Source organism: Rattus norvegicus, chromosome 2, assembly GCF_036323735.1.
Source record: "Rattus norvegicus strain BN/NHsdMcwi chromosome 2, GRCr8, whole genome shotgun sequence".
Lineage (NCBI taxonomy): Eukaryota > Metazoa > Chordata > Mammalia > Rodentia > Muridae > Rattus > Rattus norvegicus.
In genome coordinates, this window is record NC_086020.1 from 198,715,962 (window position 1) to 198,741,979 (window position 26,018).

The 26,018-nt window shown below is 56.7% G+C and overlaps 1 protein-coding gene across 4 annotated transcripts; it reads right to left on the reverse strand.

Annotated features, from left to right (window-relative positions):
* Window positions 1-1,371: 1,371 nt before the first annotated feature.
* On the reverse strand, window positions 1,372-25,728 carry Celsr2 (cadherin, EGF LAG seven-pass G-type receptor 2). Of its 4 annotated transcripts, none has more exons than XM_006233192.5 (34): window positions 22,112-25,728; window positions 16,946-17,593; window positions 14,758-14,980; window positions 14,309-14,424; window positions 14,039-14,127; window positions 13,673-13,830; window positions 13,154-13,317; window positions 12,873-12,998; window positions 12,363-12,529; window positions 11,826-12,113; window positions 11,567-11,741; window positions 11,236-11,377; window positions 10,960-11,080; window positions 10,371-10,554; window positions 10,107-10,208; window positions 9,429-9,523; window positions 8,905-9,114; window positions 8,091-8,274; window positions 7,857-7,985; window positions 7,585-7,765; window positions 7,300-7,467; window positions 7,070-7,196; window positions 6,773-6,973; window positions 6,365-6,539; window positions 5,979-6,091; window positions 5,758-5,837; window positions 5,519-5,645; window positions 5,316-5,438; window positions 4,643-4,770; window positions 4,352-4,440; window positions 4,066-4,248; window positions 3,779-3,949; window positions 3,449-3,683; window positions 1,372-2,957 (listed from the first exon to the last, which is right to left on the reverse strand). In XM_006233192.5, exons 1-34 carry the CDS (start codon window positions 25,419-25,421, stop codon window positions 2,936-2,938), a joined length of 8,754 nt encoding a protein of 2,917 aa, XP_006233254.1. In that variant the 5' UTR covers window positions 25,422-25,728; the 3' UTR covers window positions 1,372-2,935. The 4 variants fall into 4 exon arrangements, with proteins under 4 accessions (XP_006233254.1, XP_017446623.1, XP_038959169.1 ...); XM_017591134.3 differs by having other exon boundaries at window positions 1,372-3,152; NM_001191110.1 differs by having other exon boundaries at window positions 2,802-3,103; window positions 22,112-25,421.
* Window positions 25,729-26,018: the final 290 nt, after the last annotated feature.

Here is a 26,018-nt window from a genome sequence, read left to right on the forward strand (position 1 = left end):
TGTCACCAGGCTTTCTTGCCTCCGGTGTTTCCCAGACTCCTGCCTACCTCCTCTTCCTTCAAACAGCCTAGTCCAGGGGGAGGTCTATTGGATGGGCTATAAAGAGGGCAACCTTACCCGCCAGTTGTAGCAGGGTCCTCTTGATCTCCTGGGCCTCCATCTGAGTGGATAAATCACCGCACAGAACTCCAGGAACAGGAGTTGCTGGCAACCTCCCCCCCTAACTGGATCTGTAGTAGCTGCAAGCCTAAGAACACACACCTAGGCATGGCCAGTAGGTGGCAGGTTGGTTTTGTTTGGCTGGTTTTGTTTGGTTTTTGAGCCAAGCCCCTGTAGGTGGTGAAGCAAAGTCAGCCACAAACCCTCGTGTTGCTGCCACCTGGTGGCTGGAGTGGGCAAGGCACGTTCTCTCTTGCTGGGTCAATATTGAGTTTCTACCTCCACCCCACAGGGCTCCCTGGCTCTAAAGCTGCTGAAGAGGCATTCACTCGGTAGTGCCTACCTGCCACAGCTGCCCTTCTTGTTTAGCTACCTGCTTGCCTCCTCCCCTCTGGTTTGGATTTCTAACTTGCTCTCTCCCCACCACACCCCTTCCACTCCACAAGCAACAACAGGAAAAGCCAGTGTTGCTATGCACTGTGAAAAATTGTAAGCACTTTGCATGTGTTAAGTTATTCAATCCTCCTAAAAGCTCAATTAGGCCGATGCTGTTACCACCGTCCTTGTTTTGTACACAGAGGAACCAAAGCTCAGACAAATCAGGCTCCTTCATGTGGCTCATATATCAACCCTGTTTTGTTGGTTGGACCTTTCAAAAACAAATGTGTAAGACTAGAAGTGTCACCAAGCATGCTTGTCCCCAGAATGAGTATATGCTTCATTTCCCCAACAAAACAAACAACACAATGGTCCCCAAGAGCCAGGTGGTGCTGGTACACTTTATCCCAGCACTTGGGAGGCAGAGGCAGACGGATCTCTGAGCTTGAGGCCAGCCTGATCTATAGAGTGAGCTTCAGAGAAGACAGGGCTACACAGAGAAACCCTGTCTCAAAACAAAACAAAACAAAACAAAAAAACCCAAAAAGCAAAAGAAAACAAGCCCCCAGAAACTCTCACTCTCATTCCTTCCTTTCTACTGAATTCTGCCCTAAAAACACTTGTTTCAGCTCTCTGTGTAGTCTCTCCAGCATACAAGTCTGTTATCTTAGGAGAGGGAAATACCCACCTACCCACCCGTCTTCTCTTCCTTCAAGGTCTGCTGATAAGGCTTTAGTCTCTCTGTCCTTGGAATCTTCAAGGTTCTCCCTAAACTGTTTCCCAAAATCTAGGCCTCTGCCCAAGGCTGCTATACAGAAGCCAGTGATGGCACGGTTCCTGCACAGAACTAGTTTATTCAGTAGTATGGGGGCGAAAAACAAAACAAAAACAAAACTCTACCATATTTACAGCAACAATCAAACTGTACAATCTGATGGTTAGTATCAAGTTAGCATCCAGTATCTTTGTATTTTTTTAAGTCAAGTCATCAGTAGTTTAAAAAAAAAATCCAGTTAAATTTTTAACCCTTTACAGGAATTGCTGAGGGGAGAGGGCAGAGGGCAGGTGAGAACCCATGGAAGACAAGCCAGAGGCCAGCCTTCCAGGTGAGGGGCAGGAACACCTTTCCTGCTGAGAGCCTTCACTCTACCACCTGCTCTAAAGGGGAAGTCAGTGACAAGTCCGGAATACATGCTCAGAGGGAAGGGTGGCTCGAGTGAACGGTGGCTGGTAAGAACCGAGGGGAGTAAGTGGAGCAAGAGGAAGGATGGTAGGCCCCAAATCCAGGGCTGCCAGGTACGCACCCAGCCTGGGGGTGGCCACATGAGACCCCTTGGGACCAGACACAAACCCATCCCAACACACACAAAAAGAAAACCAAATAAATAAAAAATATATTAACTCTCTCTTCGCAGGGAACTGGGGTCAAGTAGGGGGACAACGAGGAACGGGGGACCTGGTTCTTTGAAGAAGAGAGCCAATTCCAGGAAGGGGTTAAAAATAGAACATGTCTCAGAGGCCACAGCAGGTCAGACAAAGTGGCATTTGTCTGATTTGGCGGGGAGGGGGTGAGTGGACACCAGAACCCAGACTTGAAACCTGTGCTCGAGGCCCCTCAGGGCCACCAAGCCAGCTCTGTGCTTCCTCGTTCCTCCTGGTGCCCGCCCACACAGCAAAGAAGCGCAACTTAACAGTGACTGGCCCTCCCTACAAGGTTGGGCAGGAGAAATGAAGCACTTTGGGGTCAGCGAACTGAGCAAACACCTGGACTGTAGCACTCGGCCAGAGTCCAGGAAAAGGAGAGGGGCTGGGGTTGTCATTCCCCATCACGGGGGCACAGGTTTCCCCTTAAAAAACGGTTCATGCAGCATTTGGGGGATCCAGGGGCCATGAGTCCTTCTGCCCCTGGCCAGACAGGGCTTTTCAGTTCCTGGGAGAGGTGGAACTGGCGGGTGGGAAGTGCCTTTTTTTCTGTCCTGTCCGTCCTTCCGGTGCAGCCTGCTGGTGCAGCCTTGCAGGGGCTCCAACCCCTGGTGGGTGTGGCTTTGTCCTTTCCTTTTGGTGATGGCAAATGAGGGGCAGGACCCCTAAGAGTCCCTCTCCTCCCAGAGGCACAGCAGATGAAACTGAAGAGAGGCTGGGACACATCCTGGGAGGTCCTATCCTCTTTGGGAAGGGAAAGGGAAATCCATTTCCAGCGTATAAAAAAAAATTAATCCCTGAAGTCATGAAGAGTGGAGATCCTTTTTAAAATTCTTTTTTCCTTTTTTTTTTTTTTCTGAAAAACTTTGTCTTGGAGATGTTGGCCCCCAAGGGTCCAAAGTGCAGTGAAGGGGAGGTTGAGGGGTGGGGGGAGACTTGGCACTAGATGGCCTTATAGGTGCAAGGCCCAGGCTCCTCAGATGGACGGTCCGTCGCTGCTGCTCCGGCAGGCAGGCAGGCAGGCAGGAGGTAGGGAGCAGGGGCAGGATAAAGCAGAAGACAGGATTGGGGCGTGAGCGCAGCGTGGGGAGGGGACGAAGGAACGCCGGCCCAGGGTTAATGCAGGAAGTTAAAGAAGAGAAATCTGGAGAGGCAGGAGAGGAGAGCGGCAGAGAAGGCAGACAGAGGGTTAGCTGGAGCAACAGAGGGGACAGTGAGCAGCTTCCACCAGAGAAAGAAACAGAAAAGCAGCCCCAGCTCCCACCCTCTCGCACTACTGCGGCCGGGCGGCTGCACATAAAGCTCAGGGGGTCTGGTACACCCCCAACAGAGCACCATGTTGTCTGGGCGCACAAGGGAGCTGGGCTCCACTAAGCCCAACTAACTCTTTCAAGTGGCAAGCAGAGTAGCCTGGTGAGGCCGAGGCAGCTCTGGGCCGGCGAGGACCTCTGCAGGTAACGCCCCGCCCCTCCCACCCAACCCTACTCACTCGGAGCCAGAAGAGTCCTCATCCACAGTGCCTGCCTTGATGCTCATGGCGATGGGCATGACCCCATTCAGCTGTTCCTGGAGAGACTGGCGCGGTGGTGGGCGTGGAGGAGGTCCGTTCCTGCTGCCCTCACTGGCGGTGGAGCCCCGGGAAGACCCTGTGCCCTGCTCCAGGGGCAACCTTAGGAGGCTACTCTTTTCGCTGATGGTGGGCAGACACTTCTTCTTGAGGATGCCTGGGTAAGAGGTGTGGGTACCATGAGATGGAGCATTCTAAAATTCCAGCAAGAGGATGCGAGAGTGAAGCAGATGGAGGAGACTCCTCACTAACCTTTGTGAGGTTGGGTAGAAGGGCCCGGAAGGGGTCCCAGAGACCCTTCCCGAGTTAGAGCATCTCCATTCTCCCGTGGCCGCTCTTCAAGGGGCCCACTACCACTATTCTCCTTTGTTGTGGTCCCAAAGTCTCCTGGCCAAGGGACCTTCCCAGACCCTGGACCCCCATCTGTCAAAGAAAGGAAGCCTATGAGTCCCAGAGAGGGTAGACAGGATAGCCAAGAAGCCCTAGCCTCTTAGGCTTCCGTTGCCCCCCCAATGGCTGCAGCCCTGGTGCTGGCCCACCCTTGGGGGTACTGTGAAGGGGCAGTCTCTCAGCTCCAGGACCCAGCAGGCTGTCCCAGCCCTGCTCGCCAGGGAAGGCGGCCTCCTCCTCCTCTTCCTCGCTGTCTGATGAGTGGGTAGAAGCGTAGGAACCACTCTGGTCATCTTCCAGGGACAGGTCACTGTCAGAGTCCGTGTCGGGATCTGGGAGGTCAGGGAGGGATCACAACTGTCCCACCTGCCCCAGCCCGCCCTCAGCAAAAGCCAGGCCCCTGCCCTGCTAGGCATCTAAGGCCTCTGTCCTCACCGTGTTGCTGGGCTTGGCCTTCCATGAATAGGCCACTTGGGTCCCCTAGGCCAGGGGGAACCTGGCCAGGGTTCAGCGTGGACTCCTCCCTAAAAAGACAAGACTATGCTGTAGGGGTCAGTCTGGCCTCTCTAGTGAGATTCCCAGGCCCTACCTTGTGTCCCTTACTGCTTCTAAACTGTGACCTGTGTTGGCCGCAGTCTGAGACACTCGGCTCCTAGCAGCTGGCCGGCCTTGGTTCTAGCATGCAGTCTTTCCCTCTTTCCCAGCTCTCCCATTTCCCGGGCTCACCTCAGCAAGAAGGGGATGTAGCTGGGCTGACTCTTGCCTGAGCGGCTGGCACTGTGCAAGGAGCCGGCCGAATCTCCGTAAGGCTGGTACAGCCTCCCATCTGCATAGGGGCTGGGGCAGTTATAGGACTAGGCAAGAGACCAGACATGCCAGTGAGTGGGTGAGTGGGAGGGGGTGGCCCCAGGAACTTACCCCAAGCCCTACCTCCCACATGCCCAGGGGCTAACGAGGAAGGCCCTTCTGTGTTGCCTTCACACAGGGCACAGCAGTGGGCACAGCTATACCGTAGCTGTGTGGCACTAAACAGGACAAACGCCCCGGACTTGTATAAGGGCTTGCTGGTTTTTTTTTTTTTTTTTTAATGGCACTTGGAATTGTCTCCTGAGAATATTCTAGGAGACAGGAAACTTATCAAAATTCATGAGGAATTCTCTAGCACATGGTGTCCCACCTGACAACCAATCTCTGCCTGCATCTCCCCCAAGTCAAAAGCTTTTACCCAGTGATAGCATTTCCTCCCAAGGGAACACCCCTCCACTTCACCCCCTCCTCCTGATGGAGAGATGGGGAAAAAGGATGCCCAGGTTAAAAAGTACAAAGAACAAACAGGTTCCTGGGGCCTGCTTCCCCTTCTACCAAGAGCGCTCTTGAGCTCAGACCCCGGCCCCCTCACCGAGGTCAGGGTAGACTTAGTGGTCAAGGCAGGGTCAGGGCTGGGCTTCCGGCTGCAGGCGAACTTGAGTGCTTTCCGGACCTCCTTGCTGAGCACCACGTAGGAGAGGAAGATGAAGGGGCCCTGGCAGGCAGACAGCCATGGTTGACGCACACCCCACCCCCAGGCATGCTCTCTCCACTCAGTAGGGCGGGGCTAGGTACCTGGACACAATTGCAGGCCGCGAAGAGGTAGTGGAAGAGGAGAGTGTCGCTGTTGACAGACAGCAGTGCCAGCAGCCATGTGGCACTCAGCAGCAGGAGGACAGTGAAGGAGGAGCGCAGGCCTGAGCTGGAGGGCAGGGCATATGTGAGTTCCGCCATGATGCTCTCTATACCAACACCCGCCATGATGCTCTCTATACCAACACCCGCCCTGTGCCCAGCCACCTGCCAGTACTCACACAGGGCCTTTCTTCTCGAAGCCCTGACGTTGGGCAGCACAGGAGGCTCGGGCCGACAGGATATACAGGAAGACACTCATCTGCAGTGGGGGACATGAGAGGACAGAGAGCAGAGACAGTTTCTTCCTTGCCCAGGGGGCCCAGGAGCCTCAGCTCTTCCTAAAGGGGAATCTGTAGGACCCTGCCATCCTGCTTACCCTAAATTGCTTTCAAGCACTTACCGAAACAGCAAAGGCCACTGGTCCAGCAAAACTCCAGATGAGCGTATCGTAGATGGAGAGCCAGCAGAAGTCAGGGTTTCCATAGCCTTCGGGATCCAAGCCCACAGCCAGACCTGGAGCACAGAGACAGCAGCAAGACAGGGTGCTCAGGGTGGAGGCAAGTATGATGTCATCAAAGTTCACAGAGCCAGGTGGGGAGCATACAGAAGGACCGTCTGTCCACTCCCCTCTCCAAGGAGAAGCCTAGCCCCTGACACCTAATCCAGGCTGTCCAAGTATAGGGGGAAGGGATTCTCAGGAATTCTATGGTTTGGGGGTACATGCATGAAGGTAGACCCCAGGCCTAGCAACAGGGGAGCTCTAGGTCAGGAAAGGAGGCAGGATACCTGTGATGAAAGCAGGAACGCCCCAGCCCAGCATGTAGTAGAAACGCATGGGGCTGGCATTGACGTCTCGCACCTCTGTGAGCGCCCGGTACAGGTGTAAGGCCTCCAGCAGAGCCCAGGAGAAGGTGCAAAGGTACAGGAAGTGCAGCAGGATGGCAATGACTGTGCAAGCAAACTGAGGGCCAGGACAATGATCAGGAGCCAAGACAGTCAATACAAGGAGTGCCCCCAGGGGAGTGGGGAAGCCTGGTGTTGTGAGAGAAGGGCAAACTGTGGGCAGGTACTGGAATGGGCCCTTTACCTACTGATTGCTGTGGGAGCAGGGATGGACAAGGGTCATAGAGGGGACACCATGAGCCTTGGTGGGGCTGAAGGTTGGGAAGGTCTCTGGGAGAGGAAGTATCTTACAGGGAGGTCAGCCTGGTTGATCCCCAGGAGAAAGACCAGCTGGGCCAGGCCCAGGGCAGCTGTGAGGTTGCGTCGGATGCCATGCTGGTTGGAGCGAAGGGCTCGAAGGAGGGTGAGGAAGAGGAAGGTGATCATCAGGGCAGCTAAGGTGACTCCAAGGGCCACATACGTCAGGGTCTTCAGTGGCAAAATCTCACCATTCTGAGGGATGAGTGGTGGGGGTCAAAAAAGAGCAGGGCCTGAGGCCCCTCGACTTGGTGCCCACCCGCTGCTCTGGGCTACCCCTGGGAGTCCAACCTCTCGTCGGGACACATCCATGAGCACAGCAAAGCTTGTCATATGGTTGCACTGGCAGCTGACATGGCTCTCGTTACGGAAGACAACCTCGCAGCCTCTGGCGGACCAGCCACCTGTGCCACTGACCCTGCAGGAGGAAGACGGAGTCAGGGAGGAAGAAGAGTGAGCAGCCAGGAGCCTGGACTCTTGGTCCAAAGTCATGGGCTTAAGGGTGGTACAGGCAGGCTCACAGGATCGAATGGTTCCAGAAGACACAGATGGGCTTGGTTCGCTCCTCCGTCTCCAGCAGTCGGAACTGCACTGTGACTGGCTTGTCCAGTGCCCGTGGCAGGAGCTCCTCATCATCGTGGACACTGATGCTTACCACAGGTGTGTTGATGACTGGGCGCTTGGGGACTCTGATGACAGAAAGGTACACAGTCACCAAAGCGGCTGCAGGACACCCTTATCACTGGGAGATGCTTCCACATTCCCTTGCTAACCCCAACCTCCTAAGCCTTGTCGTAGCCGCTTACCTCAGGCTACGCTTATCTGGGTCGTAGTTGTGGGGCAGCAGTCCAGCCAGCGTGTGGTAAATGATGACACTGGCCACTGCCTCGCCCTGACTCAGTTCTGGGTGCCTCCGCTGCCGCCGGGCCAGCTCCTCAGTCTCCTGGGCTTCACCAGGTCCTGCAGATCTCACCATGGGAGGCATCTCTGCAAGTAAATGCTGCTACACTCAGCTGGCCCTGCCCACTGCATGGGTGCCCCACCCCAAGCCGTTACCACATCCACGTTCCCCGCTGACCTCTGAAGACAGACTCTGGCAAAATGACTGTGGTCTCAAGATCTGGAGGGCGCTCCCCACGTAACGCCTCATAACGGGGCAGCTTGGTCCCAGCAAAGTTCCCCTTATCCAGGCGCACCACAGAGATGACTAGGAAGAAATATGGTTGCAAGTCACTCACCAAGCACGGCTGGCTGCCCTTTGAAATGGGCAGGACTCTCCACCACCCCCGCCCCCAGCCCAGCACCACCTCACCAATGTTGGGTGTGACGATAGTGAAGGGGCTCAGGTAGGTATGCCGCATATTCTGGGCCAGGGCACTGGCATAAGCCTCATAGTGCTGGAGCAGCCAGGCAGTGCCACCCTCTGTCTGCTGGATCAGTTCCCAGTGCCTCTTATTGGCCGCATCCAGGAGGGCGCTGCCCACCCTCAGCAGATTCTGGAGATGGGCATGGTCACAGTGGCATATGCTTGTGGTCAACCTCATACCAAGTTCCAGCCTGTGCCTGGTTCAGACCCGCCCACTAGGTCCTCCCCTTAGCAGTCCCCACAGTCTCCCCTGGGAAGCCTTGTGTATCATACTGTCCACTTCCAGCATGGGTACTCGGCCTCTAAACCTTCCTTCACACTTTAAATCAGGGCCACCCATGTGTCCTTGCATGTCTCGCTCTGTTTTGTGCCTCTTTGGCTCCCTGACAAGACTGAGCTCTTGGTATAATAGGTGGGGCTCTGCCTCAGGTCAGCCCTCAATGCAAGCTAGGTACTAATTCCTGACACTGGTAGGAGGAGGTACTCTTTTTTTTTTTTTCTTTTTTTCGGAGCTGGGGACCGAACCCAGGGCCTTGCGCTTCCTAGGTAAGCGCTCTACCACTGAGCTAAATCCCCAGCCCCAGGAGGAGGTACTCTTAATCAACTGTGTTGCGCTCTGGTTTACAGACTATCATGGAGGCCTCGTACCAGGGGTGGGGCAGCTCCTTACAGTAGAGAAGTATCTCCCTCAAGATCTCCCCCAAGATCTCCAGGAACAGGCTCTCTCACTGGGCCCCACCATGCCTACTTCAAGCCCCACCTCAGTGAAGTGCACATCCTGTGTGGCGGACAGCCCAAAGCCCCGCTGGGCACTCTCATGAGCCAGCAGTCGTGTGGCCAGCTGGTAGGCCACCTTGACATCACTGCCGAAGTAGCCAGAGGTGTGCTGTGTGGCATTACGCAGGAGCAGGGCCAGCCTCTGGGAGCGTCCTGAGTCCAGGCCTGATTCGTTTCGCTGTAGCCGCTCGGCCTGGATGGAGGACCAGAAGTGCAGAGGGTCAGACAGGATGGTGGGGACTGGGGCTCAGCAGTAAAAGGGCCTCAAGAGATCAGTGGGGAAGAAGTGGCCTCTGCAGGTAGGAGGAGCCTCAGGAAACAGGATTCGGGCTCTATTTTCTTTTTTTTTTTTTTTTTTGGTTCTTTTTTTCCCGGAGCTGGGACCGAACCCAGGGCCTTGCGCTTCCTAGGCAAGCGCTCTACCACTGAGCTAAATCCCCAACCCCGGGAGCTCTATTTTCAAAGACGAGGGTATGAAGAAGAGGAGAAGACAAGGGGTCAACTTACAAAGCCCTTTAGCTCTGAGAAGGTGACTGACGTGCAGTTGAAGAGGTTTGGCGGGAGCCAGCCCCTGTGCTCATCACAGTGGCGCACAGCAGTCCCTGGAGGAAAGAAGCCAAGAAGGCGGGGCTTAGGGAGACAGAGGAAGCCCAGTGTACAGAGCTCCAGAGCCAAAACATCTCAGCAAAATCAGTACAGTGGCCAAAGGGACGCTATGTAACCTCTGCCACCACGCCCCCAAGATATCACTACGCCTGTCCATCCAGCTACTGCCTTACTCTCAGCTACTCCCTGCCCATGAAACATGTGCACCACTAATCTGAATCTCTTGGGATAGTACCCAGCACGCCATACTCCTCAGCACGGCCTCCCTTCAGTGTGGGGTAACTCCAGTACTAAGTAGTTAGCTCAAGATAGGCACCCCATGCAATCCACCAGTCTAGCTCCCAGCCCTGTTCAGGACACGCAGGATTTTCGTCAGCTCTGTGTGGGCTGGATATAGGCACGTTTGGTCAGCCTAGGTTGATGGGTGAGTGAGTGAAGGTAGGTGAGACACTGAGTCTCTGGGAGATAGAATCCAGAAAGTGGGGCCCCGGGAGCTTCAAGCTGGGCTCTAGCTGCTATCTTTATTCCTCTGAGAGTAAAGGTCAAGTGTTCAATATCATATTGTAATCTAAAACCTACCAAAGGAGCCCTTGGGGCAGGGGGCAGCAGCAGGTAGCCCAAACCGCGTGCGGGGCCACCAGATCCCAGCCTCTATGGCCCGTGGGCAGCTGTCATAATTCACTATGGAGAAGAACACATGGTTATCGGTAAGCAGTTCTATCCATGCCCCGCAACCTTCCTTCCACATCCCCGACCCAATGCCAGCCTCATTTCTAACCTCTGGAGTGTAAGCTCTTGGCATATGGTGAGGAGGGAACCTACCTGTGCTAAGAGCCCCCCTACCTTCACAGCCATTGGTGGTGACCTCAGCAAAAGGGTTGTCACAGCGATCACACTGACGCCCAATGACTCCAGGCTTGCATGGACACTGGCCATCCTCAGGGTCACAGACTCGGGACAAAGAGCCAGTGGGGTAACAGTCACACAAGAGGCAAGTGGGGCTGCTGGGGGGTCGGTAGTGATTCTCCTAGGAGGGAAGAAAGGGGTCACTGGATCAAGATGTCTTTCCTGGATGCTAGGCAGAGCTTCAAGCTGTGGCCTCCCCAGAGAGAGCCTCCCCTATGCTGGGTCCTTGTGGGGAGAGGATTCAACACTCTCAACAGCAGGTAATGACATAGCAGTGAGAAGCCAAATACTCAGAATGGGCTGCAAACAGCCCACATAGCTAGTCCAGGCTCACTGACTCAACACTGGAACTGGATCCCCCTGCAGCCGGATATAAGGGCAAACAACCACCTCCCATGCCTGATAAGGCAAAAGCACAGGATGCTTGCTCCGCTCTCTGGAGGAAGGCCCATCTCCTCTGCTTCCCCTGTAGGGCCAGAAGCTACAGGACAGGGTACCACAGCGGGGGCTCATTCGGGTCTCTCACCTTGCAGTGGCACTCGCCACTTGTCTTGTTGCAGTCTGGGTCAAAGCCTTTGCTGACATCGCAGTTGCATGGACCACATGTGGGGTGTCCCCACCAGCCACGGGGGCAAGGTTGGTCAATCCTGCAGAAAGACACCCAAACAGGCATGAGCCCCCTCTACCACTGCATCTCCTCCCGCTTGGTTCAACCACATGTAGTCCTTTCATTGGCTGCAGCTCAGCCCGACTCTCGACTCTCGGGGCTGAGTGATACAGAGGTAAGCCCCCGCCCACCTACCTGGTCTCACAATAGGGCCCAAGGTAATTTGGTAAACACTCGCAGATGTAGCCGTGGGGTGCACTGGGTTTTCGGGTACACACAGACTGGTGCTCGCATGGGTTCAGGTCACACACATTTGTACAGTTGTCACCATAGTAACCTGGACAAGAAGGATCGGAAAGGTTCAGGACCCGCCCTTTACTGGCATTCTCTTCCATCTAACAACTCCTTATTTACTTCCGCTCTGAACCCTGCACCAGATGGCTATACCCTGGATGTAACTGGCTACATATTAGAGACGGAGTGTGACCCGTGGCACCAGCCCCATTTCCCAGCATCCTCAGCTTACCTGGATCACAGCTACAAGAATAGCTGTCCCAGTCGTTGCTGCAGTAGCTGTTGGTGGGACATGGATTCGAGTCACAGGGATCTGGCCAGCTACAGCCTGGCTCCACATTGATGCTCTCCCCACGGCTGGGATCCAGACTGCTAACACCCTCGGGTGTCTCGCTTACCCTCACACCCTGAAGGGATAAGAGCAGCATTAGCCCTCAGTGGAACAGGGCTCCAGGTAGGAATGGGATGGAAGGTCGGGGGAGGAGATTCACCTGCAAACAGCCCCGGAAGCCACGGGCCACACTGCTGGCTGGCCCGGGAACTCCCCCGACTGTCATATTGCTCAGGTGCAGCCCGTGCAGCCGAGGGCCCAGATTACCCTCTGCCTTCTGTTGCCCATAGTCAAAGGACAGGATGGCGTGGCCAGGGCCCCCGCTAGCTCCCAGTGACAGCTGTGCGTGATGCCAGTCACCATCATTGGCTCGGCCTGGCTCCAGACGCAGGGATGAGGCCTGGAGCCCTGTGCCCTCCACACTTAGCACTACGTGGCCTGCCCGAAGCTGTACGAGAGGGAAAGAAAAAAATTAGTAGACCACCTCAGTAGGCTCTTCCAGTCTGCCGCGCTGAGGGCAGAGGAGAGGGATTATTTCCTTTAAGCCCAATAGGTGGCAGTACTGACCCACCGAATGGGCCCAGCCAATGCTTGGCTTCTGCCAAACCCTGCCCAGCCACCTGGGTCCAACCCCCTGAAGGCTCCTACAAAGTTAGCCAAGCCGGGGCTTGCCACACTCCCACGCGCCCTGCATCACCTGCAGGGTGATGGTGCTGCGCCCCCTGGTGACGGCCTGCAGCAGGACGCCATCTGCCTGGCGTGTGCGGAACATGAGGCTGAGGTGCCAGGGCTGAGAGATGGGCAGAGAGAGGCCATGCCAGGCCACAAGGCTGCTGCCCAAGAAACGCTGGGGATTGGCCATTTCTGGGAAGGCAGATGAAAAAGTGATTCAAGGGCAGGGCAGTGGAGTCAGAAGCGTGGCAGCTCCATGAGAGATGGACCCTCGCCTCCCCTCACACCGGGTCCTCGCTATGCCCCGCCCACCGGAGCATTTACCTGTTCCAGGCCCGCCCTACATTGTGCCCAGGGCCTGCCTCTGACTAGGTCCTTTGTCTCCTGCCTAGCTTCTCCTTACTCTGCCCAGACACGCTCTTCCACCCACAGCCTGACTCGCGGAGCCCTGCCCAGAGCCTGCCCCAAGCCCTGCCCGTAATCCCAGACAACTGACAGAGCCCAGGCCCCAACCTGTGGCAGCTGCCACTCCTACCCTGGGCACAGCTCTTGCCCCCGAAGCCTAGGGGACACTCGCAGCTGAATGCGTCCCACTGGTTCACACAGGTGCCACCATTATGGCAAGTGTTGCTGTCACACACGTTCTTCTTGGTGGGGCAGCCTAGAACGGAGAGGAAGGGACTCAGGGACCCCAGGGCTCTGGAAACCAACAGCAGTGACGGGAAGAACCACGCAGGCTGGCATTCCCGTGTCATGCACAACCGATCCTCATGGCATTTGGCTCCCAGCCTTGCCCGTACCCCCAGGTCCTCATACCAGGCACAGTGCCATTGTTGGCGATGAAGTCGGCCATGTCGACGTGCCGGCTATCCACCTGGAGGTTCTTCATGCAGCCCACAAAGTGCCGCATTCGGACAGGGAAACTCTCGGGCAGATCTGGCACCCCACCCAGCAACAAGGGCCCTGTCAGGTCCAGAGACCTGGGGGACGAAGAGTATGAAGAAGACACGGACAGGAATTTAAGTCTGTGGTTCTTCTCTTACCCCATACCCTGCCACTAGGACCAAGAAAGGAAGCACTTGAGCCGAGGCCATGAGGCCCTTTTAGAAAAACGCCGAGGAAGCAGAGGCACCCCAGTACTGACAGATGTGCTCCCCTTCCCCTCACAGCCCACCAAGACCTGACTAATTCCCAACATTGTAGGGAAGGGGTGCATCTGAGTAGTTCCTACTCCGGAGCCCCATCCTGTTGACCTGGAGCCCCATCCTGTTGACCCACACTACCCTCTCCCTAGCTCCTGCACCCTCCCCCCTCCCCCGCCCCATCTCTGCTTACTTCTTGCTGCCTCCTTGGGTGCCCTGGGCAGCACAGGAGTAGTTGCCCAGCATAGCTCCGAAGCGCAGAGCCACCCCTGTGTCACAGCCATCCACGGACACCACAGCCACCTTCTGCTCAGATGGGCCTTGTGGAAGTCCTGTCTGACCCAACAGCGGCTGTGGACAGAGAAAGAAGGCAGTAGACAACCCAGCAGGGACAACCTCGCCTTACACATATTCCCACCATCAAGGACCACCAGGGGGATGGAAGTGCCCTGCAAGGCACACTCTTCCCTCTTCCCAGCGCTGTGAACAGCCTTCCCCACCACTCACAATAGCAGCCACGGACAGGACCCTCTAGCTCCTCTGTCCCCCCCATACCCACCTTATTGTAGTACTTCAGCTGTACTGTATGCCACTGGCCATCACTGACCCCTCCAGGCACGAATGGAGACACCGTGGTGGTGGATTCCCCTAGGAAAAGGACCGGTAAGCTGGGTCACAGGAAGAGAGTGGGAGTGGCAGGGAAGTGGGCATGTCTAGAGATGGAGGCCAGGTCCAGGTCTGACTGGGAGGGAGGCGCATGGCTTGAGGTCAGAGGTTGGGAGACATAAGATCTTAGGAGATGGGCAAGGACAGGAGGCGCTGGGCTCACCTGCAGAGAAGGTGAGCTGCACCTGCTCCTGGATCACCTCGAGAGCTACGAAGTCATGCTTCTCATTGAAGCGCCCGTTGTACAGCAGTAGCCCGTCACGCTCCTTGGTAGCAAACCTGTATAGGGGGATGGTCAACGGGGCCGAGGAACGGGGCACCCACCCGCGTGTCACTACCTCGGCCATCTAAGCAACAGCAACACTGACACTGTGGCTAAGGCTGTGGAGTCAGAATGCAGAACCCAAGCATTCTGGCCGCCCATCCTCAAGGATGGGGAGGAGTGCCAGCCAGATCCTGAGAGTGAGCGCGGCCGGCTGGCAGAGCATACAAGTGCTCTGTCAGCCACTGCTTCTGGTACTTTCTTTCACTGATCTGCCACCCCGTCTACTGGACCAGGAGGTACCCCACGCTCTCACAAGTGCCCTGCGACCCCAGGGCCTCGTCACTCACGAGAGGGCCAGGGTGAAGTGGAAGCGCTGGCGAAGGCCCCGGAAGGTGATGAAGGAGCGGGCTGGGAAGCTGCGTGTGGTCACCTGGCAGAAGGGCTTCTCAAAGTCCCCGGATGGGCAGTCACATTTGAAGCCTCCCACCAACAGGTTGACACAGGTACCCCCATTCTTGCAGACTCCTGGAGTACAACGGCCTGAGCGGGCACTCACTTCACAGTGCTCCCCTGGGGAGGAAAGGCAAGCAGGTGAGGCCTGCAGAGATGATGCTGGAAGGTCCCCTGTTACAGTTTGAATATGAAATGCCCCCCTCCCCCAGCTCATATACTAAAGGCTTGGTCCTGGCTGAGGGGGCTGTTTATGAGGCACTGGAAGCATCGGGAGGAGGAGAGCTGGAGAAGCAAGTCACTGGGAGTACGCCATACAGGGCTACATCTTGTCCCAGGGTCCTTCTCATCTGGGTGAGCAGCTTCGCCACCCTGATGTCCTGTCTTATAGCGAAGGACCAGCCACCAGAACTGAAACTGCAGAGACCGGGAGACAAAGTAAACCTTTCTTGTTTTAAACTGTCTCTCTTGGGTAATCCAGTAGTGAGAAGTCTAACGTGTCCCTGGTAACATCTCCTGTGACCTCTCCTCATCCTCGGGGCTCCCATGCGTTCTCACTTCCTCTTGGTGACATCTCTGAAATTTATGGCACAGCAACTCCTCTTATTGGCCTGCCACACTATTCTCTCTGCAGCTCCACAAATGTTCTGCTGTGAGCTCTTGGGCCCTTCCCCACACCTGTCAGTCACCCTGGTCCCTAGGCCCTGGCCCCTGCAGAGTTCCAGCCGCCGGCCCCCACTCCCGTTCTTCCCCCCTTCCCACTCCTGCTTTTGTTCCTGTCAGGGTCAGAGATCAGTTTTCTTCCCTAGAGATGTGACTAGGTTTCCAGGTCTATTTGAGTTATAGTTTGGGGTCGATGGTGTGAAGTAAGCCAGGGCTTCCCCAAGAACAGAACATTGGGGTCTGAACTGAGGATCCCTCCGCGCCTAAACAAGGCTGAGAGACTGGGGGCCTAAGCCTGAGGACAGACCAGGAATCAGGGGGCTGAAAATTCAGATATTAGACGGGAAAATCCACTCCCTTCTCCCTCCCGATTCTGATTCTAGAGATAGATTCTCAGTTCCCTGTGCCTAGTGACTGGCTCTTGTTTCCATGGAAACTGTTATTCGCCTACTCGGAGCCCCCTTCCCCATCCTCCTGGACAAAGACTCCCCCCCTCCCCTAGCCCCCACCCCCACCCTCAACAACAGCAGCACAGAAGAGTCAAGTCTGGCAAGTTCTGAGCAGGAGGGTGCAGCAGGAGGCACTGAGTCTGCCCACGCGACTGGCAGAGCCAGTGCGCCTGGCGCTGGAGGACCTGAAGCCTGGGAGTCTGGGAAGGAAACAGAGCAAGAGAGCTGAGGAGAAGCAGAGCCTACAGGGTGGGGCAGGGTGTAACGAGACCTGCAGCCCCAGACCAATTGGGAGGTAGAAATGGAGCCATTTTGCAGGGCTACACGGGTCCAGTGTCCTGGAACTCCCATGACTCCAAACCCCTGCTTCTCAGTGCCTTCCTCCAGTTCCTGGGTGGGGAAAGTCTGGCTACAAGTTAATGAAGGGATTCACAGAGCATTATGAAGGCCTGGTTCTAGGCCAGCAACACCTCTTAACTGGATCAAGCCACCTCATCTCAGGACTTCCTCAAACAAAAGCCAACACTCACCACATAAGCCAGCTTTCTCTTCCTATCAAATTATTTACATGAGTCCTCACAAGCAACTTTTGACCTACATAAATTGGTTATCTCCATCTTAAATACTGTGGGAAGAGAAGCTAAGTAGTTCGCTCATTTTCACAGTTATTAGTGGTAAAGCTGGAACACAAACCCAGGTGCCGGACTGACCTCAATTACACAGTCTTCGTGGGGCTGTGCGCAGGCGGCATGTGCCAGTGTGGGTGTGTGGGCTTGCACAGTGAACATAAGGTTCCTTATTCTGACTTACTAAGCAGGCAGTTGTCAAACAGCAAGTAGGATCTAAGAACGGCTGTTGCATCTAGTTTATACCCTTGGAAGTAATGAGGCAGCCCCATTATTAGTCTGATTTGTGCTTGGCCCAGAGCGTCAGCCCTGCAGGGCTGCCCCCATTGTCCCTGCCCTAGACTCACCCGTGTAGCCATCGCGACAGAGGCAGGTATAGCCACCCTCTCGACTGCGGCAGTGCCCATGGGGTCCACAAGGTCTTGAGTAACAGAGGTCCACCTCAGTCTCGCAGTAGTCGCCTGTGAAGCCTGGTGGGCAGCGACAGCGCAGACCCCCGACAGGGTGGATGGGGCGGAAGAGCACCGAAGAGGAAGCGATAAAGGGCGCAGAGGAGTCGAAGCGCAGCACGGACACACAGCGCATGTAATTCTCGCAGGGTTCTCGCAGGCAAATGTTGTCGTCGAAGGGGAGCACGCGCTGAGCTGAGATGGCGGTGAGCAGGCTGCGGTTGAGGTACAGGCGCTCCTGCAGATCCTCTGAAGGTAGAAAGGGTGGCCCACCCCCGGGTCCTGGGGGCTGGCCCACTGACAGGCTCACGTTGAGGATATGGCCGCCTGGGGCATCAGTATCCCTCTGCACATTGAAGACCACCACGTGATCTGGGGGTGTGGCCAATGTGGCTGCCACAGCCTGAATGAAGAGTCCCAGCAGTGGGGACAGAAAGCGTTCTGGAGACATGTCTTCCAAGCGCAGCGTGATGCTGTGTGTGAGCATCTCGTCTGTGATGATGGTGACACGGAGTGAGCACTGGGCTGTCACACTGTGGACACCATCTGAAGAGAAGCAACACGAATCAACATCAGCCTTGGGGTAGGCAGAAGCAGATGCGCCAAGACCCTGGCTTAGAGCGAAGGAGGGAGTAGGCTTGTCAGAGGAGGAGTCAAGAAAACGGAGCAAGGAGGAGGGAGTGTCTGCAGGAGGGAGCACCACCAGGGAGAAGTACTGAGAAGAGGGAGCACCAGGAGGAGAGAGCATCAGGAGTAAGGAGCACTAGGAAAACGGAGTAACAAGAGGGAGGGCCGGGAGGAGAGAGCACCAGGAAGAAGGAGTACTAAGAAGAGGGAGGGCCAGGAGGAGAGAGACCAAGAGGGAGCACCATAAAGGAGATCATCGGGAATAGAAGGTGCAAGCAGGCTAAAATCTAGCCCATATCCGGCAAGGTACCCAAGAAAACCTTTTTCTAGATGGCATAAAGGTGGCCAATGAGCTGTGTCACTTGTGGACAAGTCTCTCCTTGAGGGGGCTACGTCATATGTGCTTAAGGAAAAGAGACATTGCGAAACCGTTCTTTTGTGTTTTCCCCACACTCCTTGGCATGAAGCGTGAACTAACTGCCTGCAGTGTTTCTGCCTTTCACCCTATTCAGTATACACTGTCCCCTGCGACTGCCTTGGATTTCCCTGCTCCAAAACGGCTTTGTCTTTGCTTCCTTTTCTAGAGGGCCCAGAGGACCAGGAGAGACTCCTGCCCCGTACACCTCAACCCCACGATAACCCCGCCTCTCACCGTGCTGTGGCGGGTTGGGTGTGGACAGAATGCGTTCTGGAAACATGTCTTCCACTGACTCTGGTTCCCCTTGCACTCAGCTCCATAACTGCTTCCGTGCAAACCTGCTAGCCCCATGGCAACACCTCTTACACCGAGCCTTCTTCCATCCAACTCTGGGCAGCCTGGGCTCCCCACCCCAAGAAATCCAGCTGAGCCACCTCGGCCAGTGTCAGCACCGCCCAGTGCCCCAAGCTGGAGAAAGGGTGTGGGGGGGTTGGGGGGTGGATCTGGTAGAAATAGAAGAGGACGGGCAGCTTTCACCCTGAGCCCCACTGGGCTGCTCTCTCCTCTGGCACTAGGGCCTCTTAGGAATTCATCATTCACTTGGCTCACCAAGTTGTACCCAAAGGTCTGCCTGCCATACCCCTAGGCAGCGCACTCACTCACAAACAGCTAACACATTCGACGGTGCCCAACTCCACCCACGCACCTAGGCTCAGAAGTACCATGCACACCTGAATGTTCATACACAGGGCAATGGACTCAAGTTAAAAATGAAAACTGGAGGCAAAGAAAGGGAAACGGCTTAGAAGGGTGATAGGGGGTATTCCTAGTTAAAAACTCACACACTGATGAGAATCCCTTTACATAAAAGCATCTTAAAAACGTGGCAGCGAACTAGGTGGTGGTGACGCTCACCTTTAATACAGTGCTCAGGAGGCAGAGGCAGGAGGATCTCTGAGTTCAAGGGCAGCCTGGACTACAGAGCAAGTTCTAGGACAGACAGAGGTACACAGAAAAAATTCTATCTGGAAAACACACACACACACACACACACACACACACAGAGAGAGAGAGAGAGAGAGAGAGAGAGAGAGAGAGAGAGAGAGAGAGAGAGAGCAAACTCTCCAATCAGAAGCAAAATATGACATCTAGGTGGGATGGGACTGGAGGCAGTGCTGCTGAGGCAGAAGTAGAAAAGCGATATGGGACCCTATTCTGTATATGTCACACTTCAAGTGGCTTGGGCATACTGAAGGCAGGTACCCATCTCAGTGGTGCCCTGGGCTTGCCGCCTACCTGCCCTTCAACCTCTCTGTTGTGATCTGCTTGTTCTCACAAGCCTGCTGCCATGACTGCTGCTCACCTCTGCTCCTCCTGCTTTGCCCAGGGTACCAAGACAGCAAGTCACAGCCCTCTAAGCCCTCCAGCCTGCCCATGGGTCACCATGGTGATCAGACTCCTTTGCCTCCTGTCAGAAGCCTGCACTTGGGCTCAGGAGCTGAAGTTACAGCCCAGTGTTTTCTGGATGGGATGTTCCCTCCTGACAGAAAGCAACAGGGGACTCTACAAACAGTGCTCCTGAACCAGCAAGCAAGAGAATCTTTGCCATCTCCTGGTCCTGGGAAGCCACACTCCCGCATGGTGTTCACCAGCCCAGGCCTGACTGTGCCCCTTGCCCGGCATGTCTTTGCTGCTCCCCATCTGGCCCACCATCTGTGGCCACCTGCCCCTCTGCTACTGTCCCCATCCCAGCAACCAACCCATTGCTCTCTCTCCTTCCTCATTGTCCTTCTTCCGAAGGCAGGTTGGGAATAGGAGTGGCCTGACTTGTTTTAGAAGAGAGAGCTGGGGTAGGCTCTGACCCAGGCAATATCACCTGGGTCTAGGCCTCAGCCAGCTGCACCAGGGAAGACGCCAGAGTCAGCCTCCCAACCTTGTCTCTTCTGATAGAGACTCTGCTGTCTGGGAGGTGAGCAGGCCTTGGGCAGGTTCTCTGTGTGTCTGAAGGAGATAGCAGCCGGGACCATTTGGGCTGCAGGAGCCATGGAGCCCAGGCTGGGGCAGCTGCAGCCAGAGTGAGAGAGGAAAGACAGGATCTAAACATAGAGAGAACAGGGAAAGACAAAGAGCCAGCAGTGGAGGAAGCATAGAAGGAAAGCGACACAGAAGCTGGGGAGAAGGTGACAGACAGGCAGTGCAGGAGGGTCCCCATGGGCAGGGTGGGAGGGAAGGAGGAGACAAAGAACCAGAGGAGGAAGACAAAGGGACAGTGGGCGTCAGTCCTCCTCACCCAGCCTCCTGAACTTTGGGGTTGCCTTGGTGACTGACTCTAAGGGTCAGGGCTGATGGGGGAGGGGGACAAGGGCAGAAAGGCAGCCACAGTGGCCCTAGCTGCGGCCAGGCCTTTCCCTCTATCCTAGAGGGTTGTGACTGGGGCTGTGTGCCCTGGTGAGGAAGCAAAGGCTAAGCAGAGCTGTCCTCCACACGGGCCCTAGGAATCTAGCCGGATTCACCACTGAAGGCTGTGGATGGGAGAGCGGGAGGGAGAGGCCGTCTTCTGCCTCTCGTGCCAGGCTCAGGTGAGGGTGCTCCTAGCTTCCTTCTCCTGGAGGGGAACTGAGGCTTCAGGTGGTTTACAGCCTGACAAGCCATAGCCTTGGAGAGCTCCTTCTCCCTGGTCTTTGCAGCCACCTGAGGGGTGGGATCAGGAAGTGTCTGTCCAGTAAGAAGTATGAGCAGGAAAGGGGCGAAGGCCATCTTCCCCTCCCTGATGTGTAGGACTGCCTGGAGTAGGCCACATAGTCTCACCCCTGGAAAAACTTAACAGTTCCTCCTCCAGCCCCAACTCCCAGACTCAGGAAAGGTCTTGGCTACTGAGTCTGCCCCCTCCCGCCTTGCTTCTCATCTCCAGAGCTGACAGAAGGGATAGAATACTATCACCCAGTCCTGCTTCCCTCCCCAGTCCTGCTGTCTGGGGGGGCTGAGCGCTTGACCAAGCTGCAGGAATGCCCAGGCTGGGTTCTGGCCAGGCTCCCACGCCCCTAGAAATCTGTTCTCTCTCCACCAAGTCAGGGCCCTGGAGTCTCTGCCCTCAAAGAGCAGTAGTCCTAGTGCACTCTGAACCCCGTGTCTGTTCTCCTGAGGCCATGCCATCATGGTCAGCAGAGAAGACCTAGCACCCCAAGAACAAGCCACGGGGGGTGGGGGAGCCCAAAAAGTCCATCTGCCCTGGCTTTGTTGCAGCCCTTCCCCCAAGCCAGACCCCAACCAAGAACTCAGGGCAGTGAGGTCTGTCTGGACAGAGACAATGAGCTCTGACTCTACTTCCTGCCTGGAGCTCTGAAGGGGGAGCCAAGGCAGGCTCTTTCTGCCTGGAGGGAAAAGGAATGCTCTAGACAAAGTCCAAGTCAGTTTCTGCAGCTCTACTGAGAACCAGAGTGGGGGAGAGGAGGACGGCAGGGTCCTGACCCCCTTGGTGGAATCCTGTGTCTCTGGTAGCCCTCTGACCTGCCAAAGGCTGTGTGAGATCACAGGGTGCCATGAGGGTGACAGGGTGCTGAGGAACCGATTTGCCTCCCCCTCCACCCCATCCCCTGCCAGCCAAGGTCTTCCCACCCCCTCCCCCTCCCCTTTCCTCTCTCCCAGCTCCCCTCTCCTCTCTCCCAGCTCTGGGGCCTTCAAGGCTTCCACGCGCCCTTTTTTTTTTTTTCACAATTCTTGGCAGCCAGAGCCAGGGCAGCCTCACAACGCTTCCCCCACCACGTCACAGTCTGGTAGGCAGGGGGCAGCCAACCAAAGCAGCCCAGCCCAGCCTGGGGCAGCAGGCGGGGCCTGCGCCAGCTGCCAGGATTCCTGGGGTTTCTTCTCAGGCCAGGTTCCTGATCTCACAACTTCTGAGCTATCCACAGGGTGGAGAGCTGGGTCACCAGCCCCTCTTGGAAGGCCCACCACCTCCAGTGGCTTCCAAGACCTCCCTAAAGGACTATTCCCACCCCAACATCACTGGGCATCTTCCTTACCTGACACCAGCACACTCATGATGGCTTCCAGGGGCCGGTTGTTGTCCAGTGCCCGGCTCAGTCTCAGCTCACCGGTGGAGGCATTGAGTAGGACCAGGCTGAGTTCATTTCCTCGCTCAAAGCTGTACGTCAGGCTGTCTGAGATATCGGGGTCATGGGCAGGCACGCGGCCTATAGCACCCCCAGGGAAGCTGCTCGAGCGGTTGGTGACATAGTTGTTGAAAAGAATCTCAAAGTTGCCCAGCACTGGCGGGTTATCATTGCGGTCGAGGAGGCGGACATGGACAGTAGCCCTGCTCACCAAGGGAGCAGACGTAGCCTGGATGACCAGGATATATTCAGGTCGGTCCTCGTAGTCCAAATCTACGAGGGCCGTTAGCTCGCCCGAGAAGATGTCCAGCTGAAAGACCTCAGGGATATTGCCCTCCACTATCTGGTACATGATCTGTGCATTGGTCCCTTCGTCTGGGTCGGTGGCTGTGACCCGGGCCACAGCCAGTCCGATGGGGCTGTTCTCTTCCACAAATACATCAAACTCATCCTGTTCAAAGACGGGGGGATTGTCATTCACATCCAGTACAGTAACTGTCACTTCCATGGGTGTGCGGGCTGGCGGCATCCCCTTGTCCACCGCGTACGCTCTCAAGATGTACTGGGCCACATTCTCACGATCCAGCCTCCGCAGTGTGCGCACGATGCCTGATGTGGACTCTACAATAAAGTCACCATCTCCATCGTCCCCTCCTTGGAAGGTGTAGAAAACCCTGCCGTTCAGACCGGAGTCGCGATCGGTGGCTGAGATCTGCAGGACGCTGGTGAAGGGTGGCACATCCTCATAGACACTCCCCTGGTAGGAATCTCTGAGGAACTGGGGGGCATTGTCATTCACGTCATTTACCAGGATCTCCAGGTAGGTTGTGTCCGACTTCTGGGGGATGCCATTGTCCCGAGCGGTGATGGCCAGGGTGTAAGACACCTGATCTTCATAGTCCAGCTCAGCCTGGGTGGTGACGGCCCCAGTGTCTGCATCGATGCGGAACTGAGGGATGCTGTCCTCCATAAAGTAGGTGATTCGGGCATTCTCCCCTGTGTCCTCGTCTGTAGCACTGATCAGCACCACTGTGGTGCCTGCTGGCCGGTCTTCATTAACATTCACCGTATAGTGGGAGCTCTGGAAGACGGGACGATGGGTGTTGGCATCAGTGACATTCACCACGATCTGAGCTGTGTCCTGCCTTGTGCCATCCGAGGCAGTCACGGCCAGCACATACTGCCGCTCGAGTTTGTAGTCCAGCGGTAAGGCCAGGGAGACCAGGCCACCCCCGCTTTGGCTGGTGATAGAGAAGCGGTTGCGGGTGTTGCCGCTGGTGATCTGGTAGGTAATGACACTGTGAGCATCTCGATCCACGGCTGACACCGTCACCACACTGGTGCCCACAGCCGCGTCCTCGTTGAGCCGCACCGTGTACTCCGGCTGCGTAAAGGTTGGGTTGTTGTCATTGACATCCAGGATGGTTACACTGACACTGGCTGAGGCGGTGAGTGCTGGGGTGCCGTGGTCCCTGGCTTCTACTCCGAAGCTGTAGAAATCAACCTCTTCCCGGTCCAACTCCGCGGCCACCGAGATCCAGCCTGTGCCGTTGTTAATGGTGAAGGGGAAGTCGTGCCCAACCCCAGCCAGGCTGTATTCGAGGCGGGCGTTCTCTCCGGCATCAGCATCAATCGCTTGGACATGCAGAACCAGGTAGCCTAAAGGTACACTCTCTAGGACCGTGGCCTGGAAAGGGGTGCTGACAAAGATGGGGGCGTTGTCATTGATGTCTAGGACCTGCACGGTTACTAGACCGGAGACGTTGGAAAGTGGAGGCCGGCCACCATCCTGGGCCCGGATCCGCAGTGTATATTCTTTGGTTGTCTCATAGTCGAGTGGGCTCACCACATCCAGGGCTCCAGTCTGAGCATCCAGATAGAACTGTCCCCGAGCGTTGCCGCTCATGATACTATAGTGCACCAGGGCGTTGCTGCCCTTGTCTCTGTCCGAGGCCGTGACTCGGAGAACGGGGGCTCCTGGGGTCACATCCTCCCGCACCTGAACCACGTAGCGCTTCTCGCTAAACTGGGGGGCGTTGTCATTATCATCTTCCACAGACAGGAAGACGACAGCTGTGGAGCTCCGTGGGCCTGGGTCCCGACCCTGGTCACTCGCCTCCACTATCAATTTGTAGGATTCCACTTCTTCCCGATCTACGGGGCCGCGGGTTCGGATCACCCCAGAGCGAGGATCGATCTCAAAGACTTCTGAGGGGCTGCCTCCAGGCCCCTCCAGCAGGCGGTACAGAATGTTGGCATTAGGAGGGGCATCGCCATCGGTGGCCCTGACTGTAAGCACCTCATAGCCAACCTCCAGGTTCTCCCTGAGGCTCTCCTTGTATTCTTGCTGCTCAAAAACAGGGTCGTGATCATTGGTGTCAGTCACTAAGATAGTAAGTGTGGCCAAGGCACTCCGTCGGGGCATACCATGATCCTGTGCGGTGACCCTGAAGACATGGGTGCTCTTGGTCTCCCGATCCAGCTCCTCAGCTGTGGTGACAGCACCAGTGATTGGGTCCAAGGAGAAGAAATGATTGGAGCGGCTATCAAAGAGGGCATCCATGGTGTACTCAAGTCGACCCGCCTCACCCTCATCGGGATCAATGGCTCTTAAGGAGGCAACAGAGGTACCAGCAGGCTGGTTCTCGGGCACTGTGGCCTGGTAGCTGGGAGGCTGGAACTGGGGAGCTGTATTCACATTCCTTTTCCTGCGCCCACCCATAGATTCCTCTCGTGATCCTTCCCCAGCCCTGAGCCCTGGGGCCTGTGCCAGCTTGCAAGACTGGCATCTGAGCCGTGGGGCCTTTAAGCAAGGGTGTTCTTGAGGCAGGGTCAGCGTGCCTTGTGGAGAAAGGTGTCCTCCGATACCCAGGAGTCGACAGCTCCAGGGGCAGCCTTCAGAGGATGGCGGAAGAGGGATATGAGCCCCTGATTCTGGACACCAAACCCTCAGGCCATCGTGATGGGGCACCAGGTGGCCGGTCAGCTCAATGCCCGAATCTCTGCAGCGGCTGGTGTAGAGCCAGAGGTTCGAAGCAGAGGCTGGGCAGAGCCAGCCCACGGGGGCGCAGGCCCCAGAGGAGCCGCGTCCCCCGGACCCCAGAGAACGACAGGGCCCCACTTGATCTCCCAGTAGTGGCGACGGCGGCAGCAGCAGCAACAGCAGTAGCAGCGGCAGCAGTGGCGTTGGGAGGGGGGCGCTGGCAGCCCGGCTCCGCATCTCTCCCCGCTCCCGGCCAGCCGGGTCAACAGCCGCGGCGGCTCTTCCTCCGGCTCCTGCCGGCCCCGCCGCGCCTCATGCCCGGGCCGGGGCGCCGGTCCCCGGGGGCCACCTGTACGTCCCACTGGGCCTGCACCCAAATGGCTCGGCGGGGCCGCGCTCTCAGCCCACGATGCGCCGGGCTCCCACCACTCTCGAAGCCGGGCCCGCTCCCGAGTCAGCGCGACCACTGCGGGTTCACACTGCGCTTCCACCTGCGCTCTGGGCGCTCTCTACCTGCGCCCGAGGGCCGCGAGGATCTCTAGCTCTGCCGGGTCCCCGGGTCCCGAGCCCCAGAATGTCCCCTCCGCCCGCGTGAGATCGCCCACCTGCGTCTGAGGAGCCGCGCGCTCCGGCCGGGGTCCGGCTGCCAACGACCGCCCTGCGCCGCCCACTCGCGCCCTGCGTCCCTGCCGCTGCCGCTGCCGGTCGCCGCGGTCCCGGGCCGAGACCCGCGTTCCCTCGCCTCCCGGGCGGGCGGGCGAGCTCTGCAGAGCAGCGGCGGTGGCGGCGGCGGCTCATTACCATAGACCTGCTCGCGCCGCCGCGGTCTTAAAG

Bases quoted from the DNA above. Each gene is read 5' to 3' on its own strand.
- Celsr2 (NM_001191110.1), bottom strand. From the start codon at position 25,421: ATGCGGAGCCGGGCTGCCAGCGCCCCCCTCCCAACGCCACTGCTGCCG. The intron at 7,468-7,584 runs GTAAGCGGCTAC...TTCTGTCATCAG, and splicing joins CCAGATAAGCGTAGCCTGAG to AGTCCCCAAGCGCCCAGTCA. The intron at 6,540-6,772 runs GTAAGATACTTC...CCTGGCCCTCAG, and splicing joins TCAACCAGGCTGACCTCCCT to TTTGCTTGCACAGTCATTGC.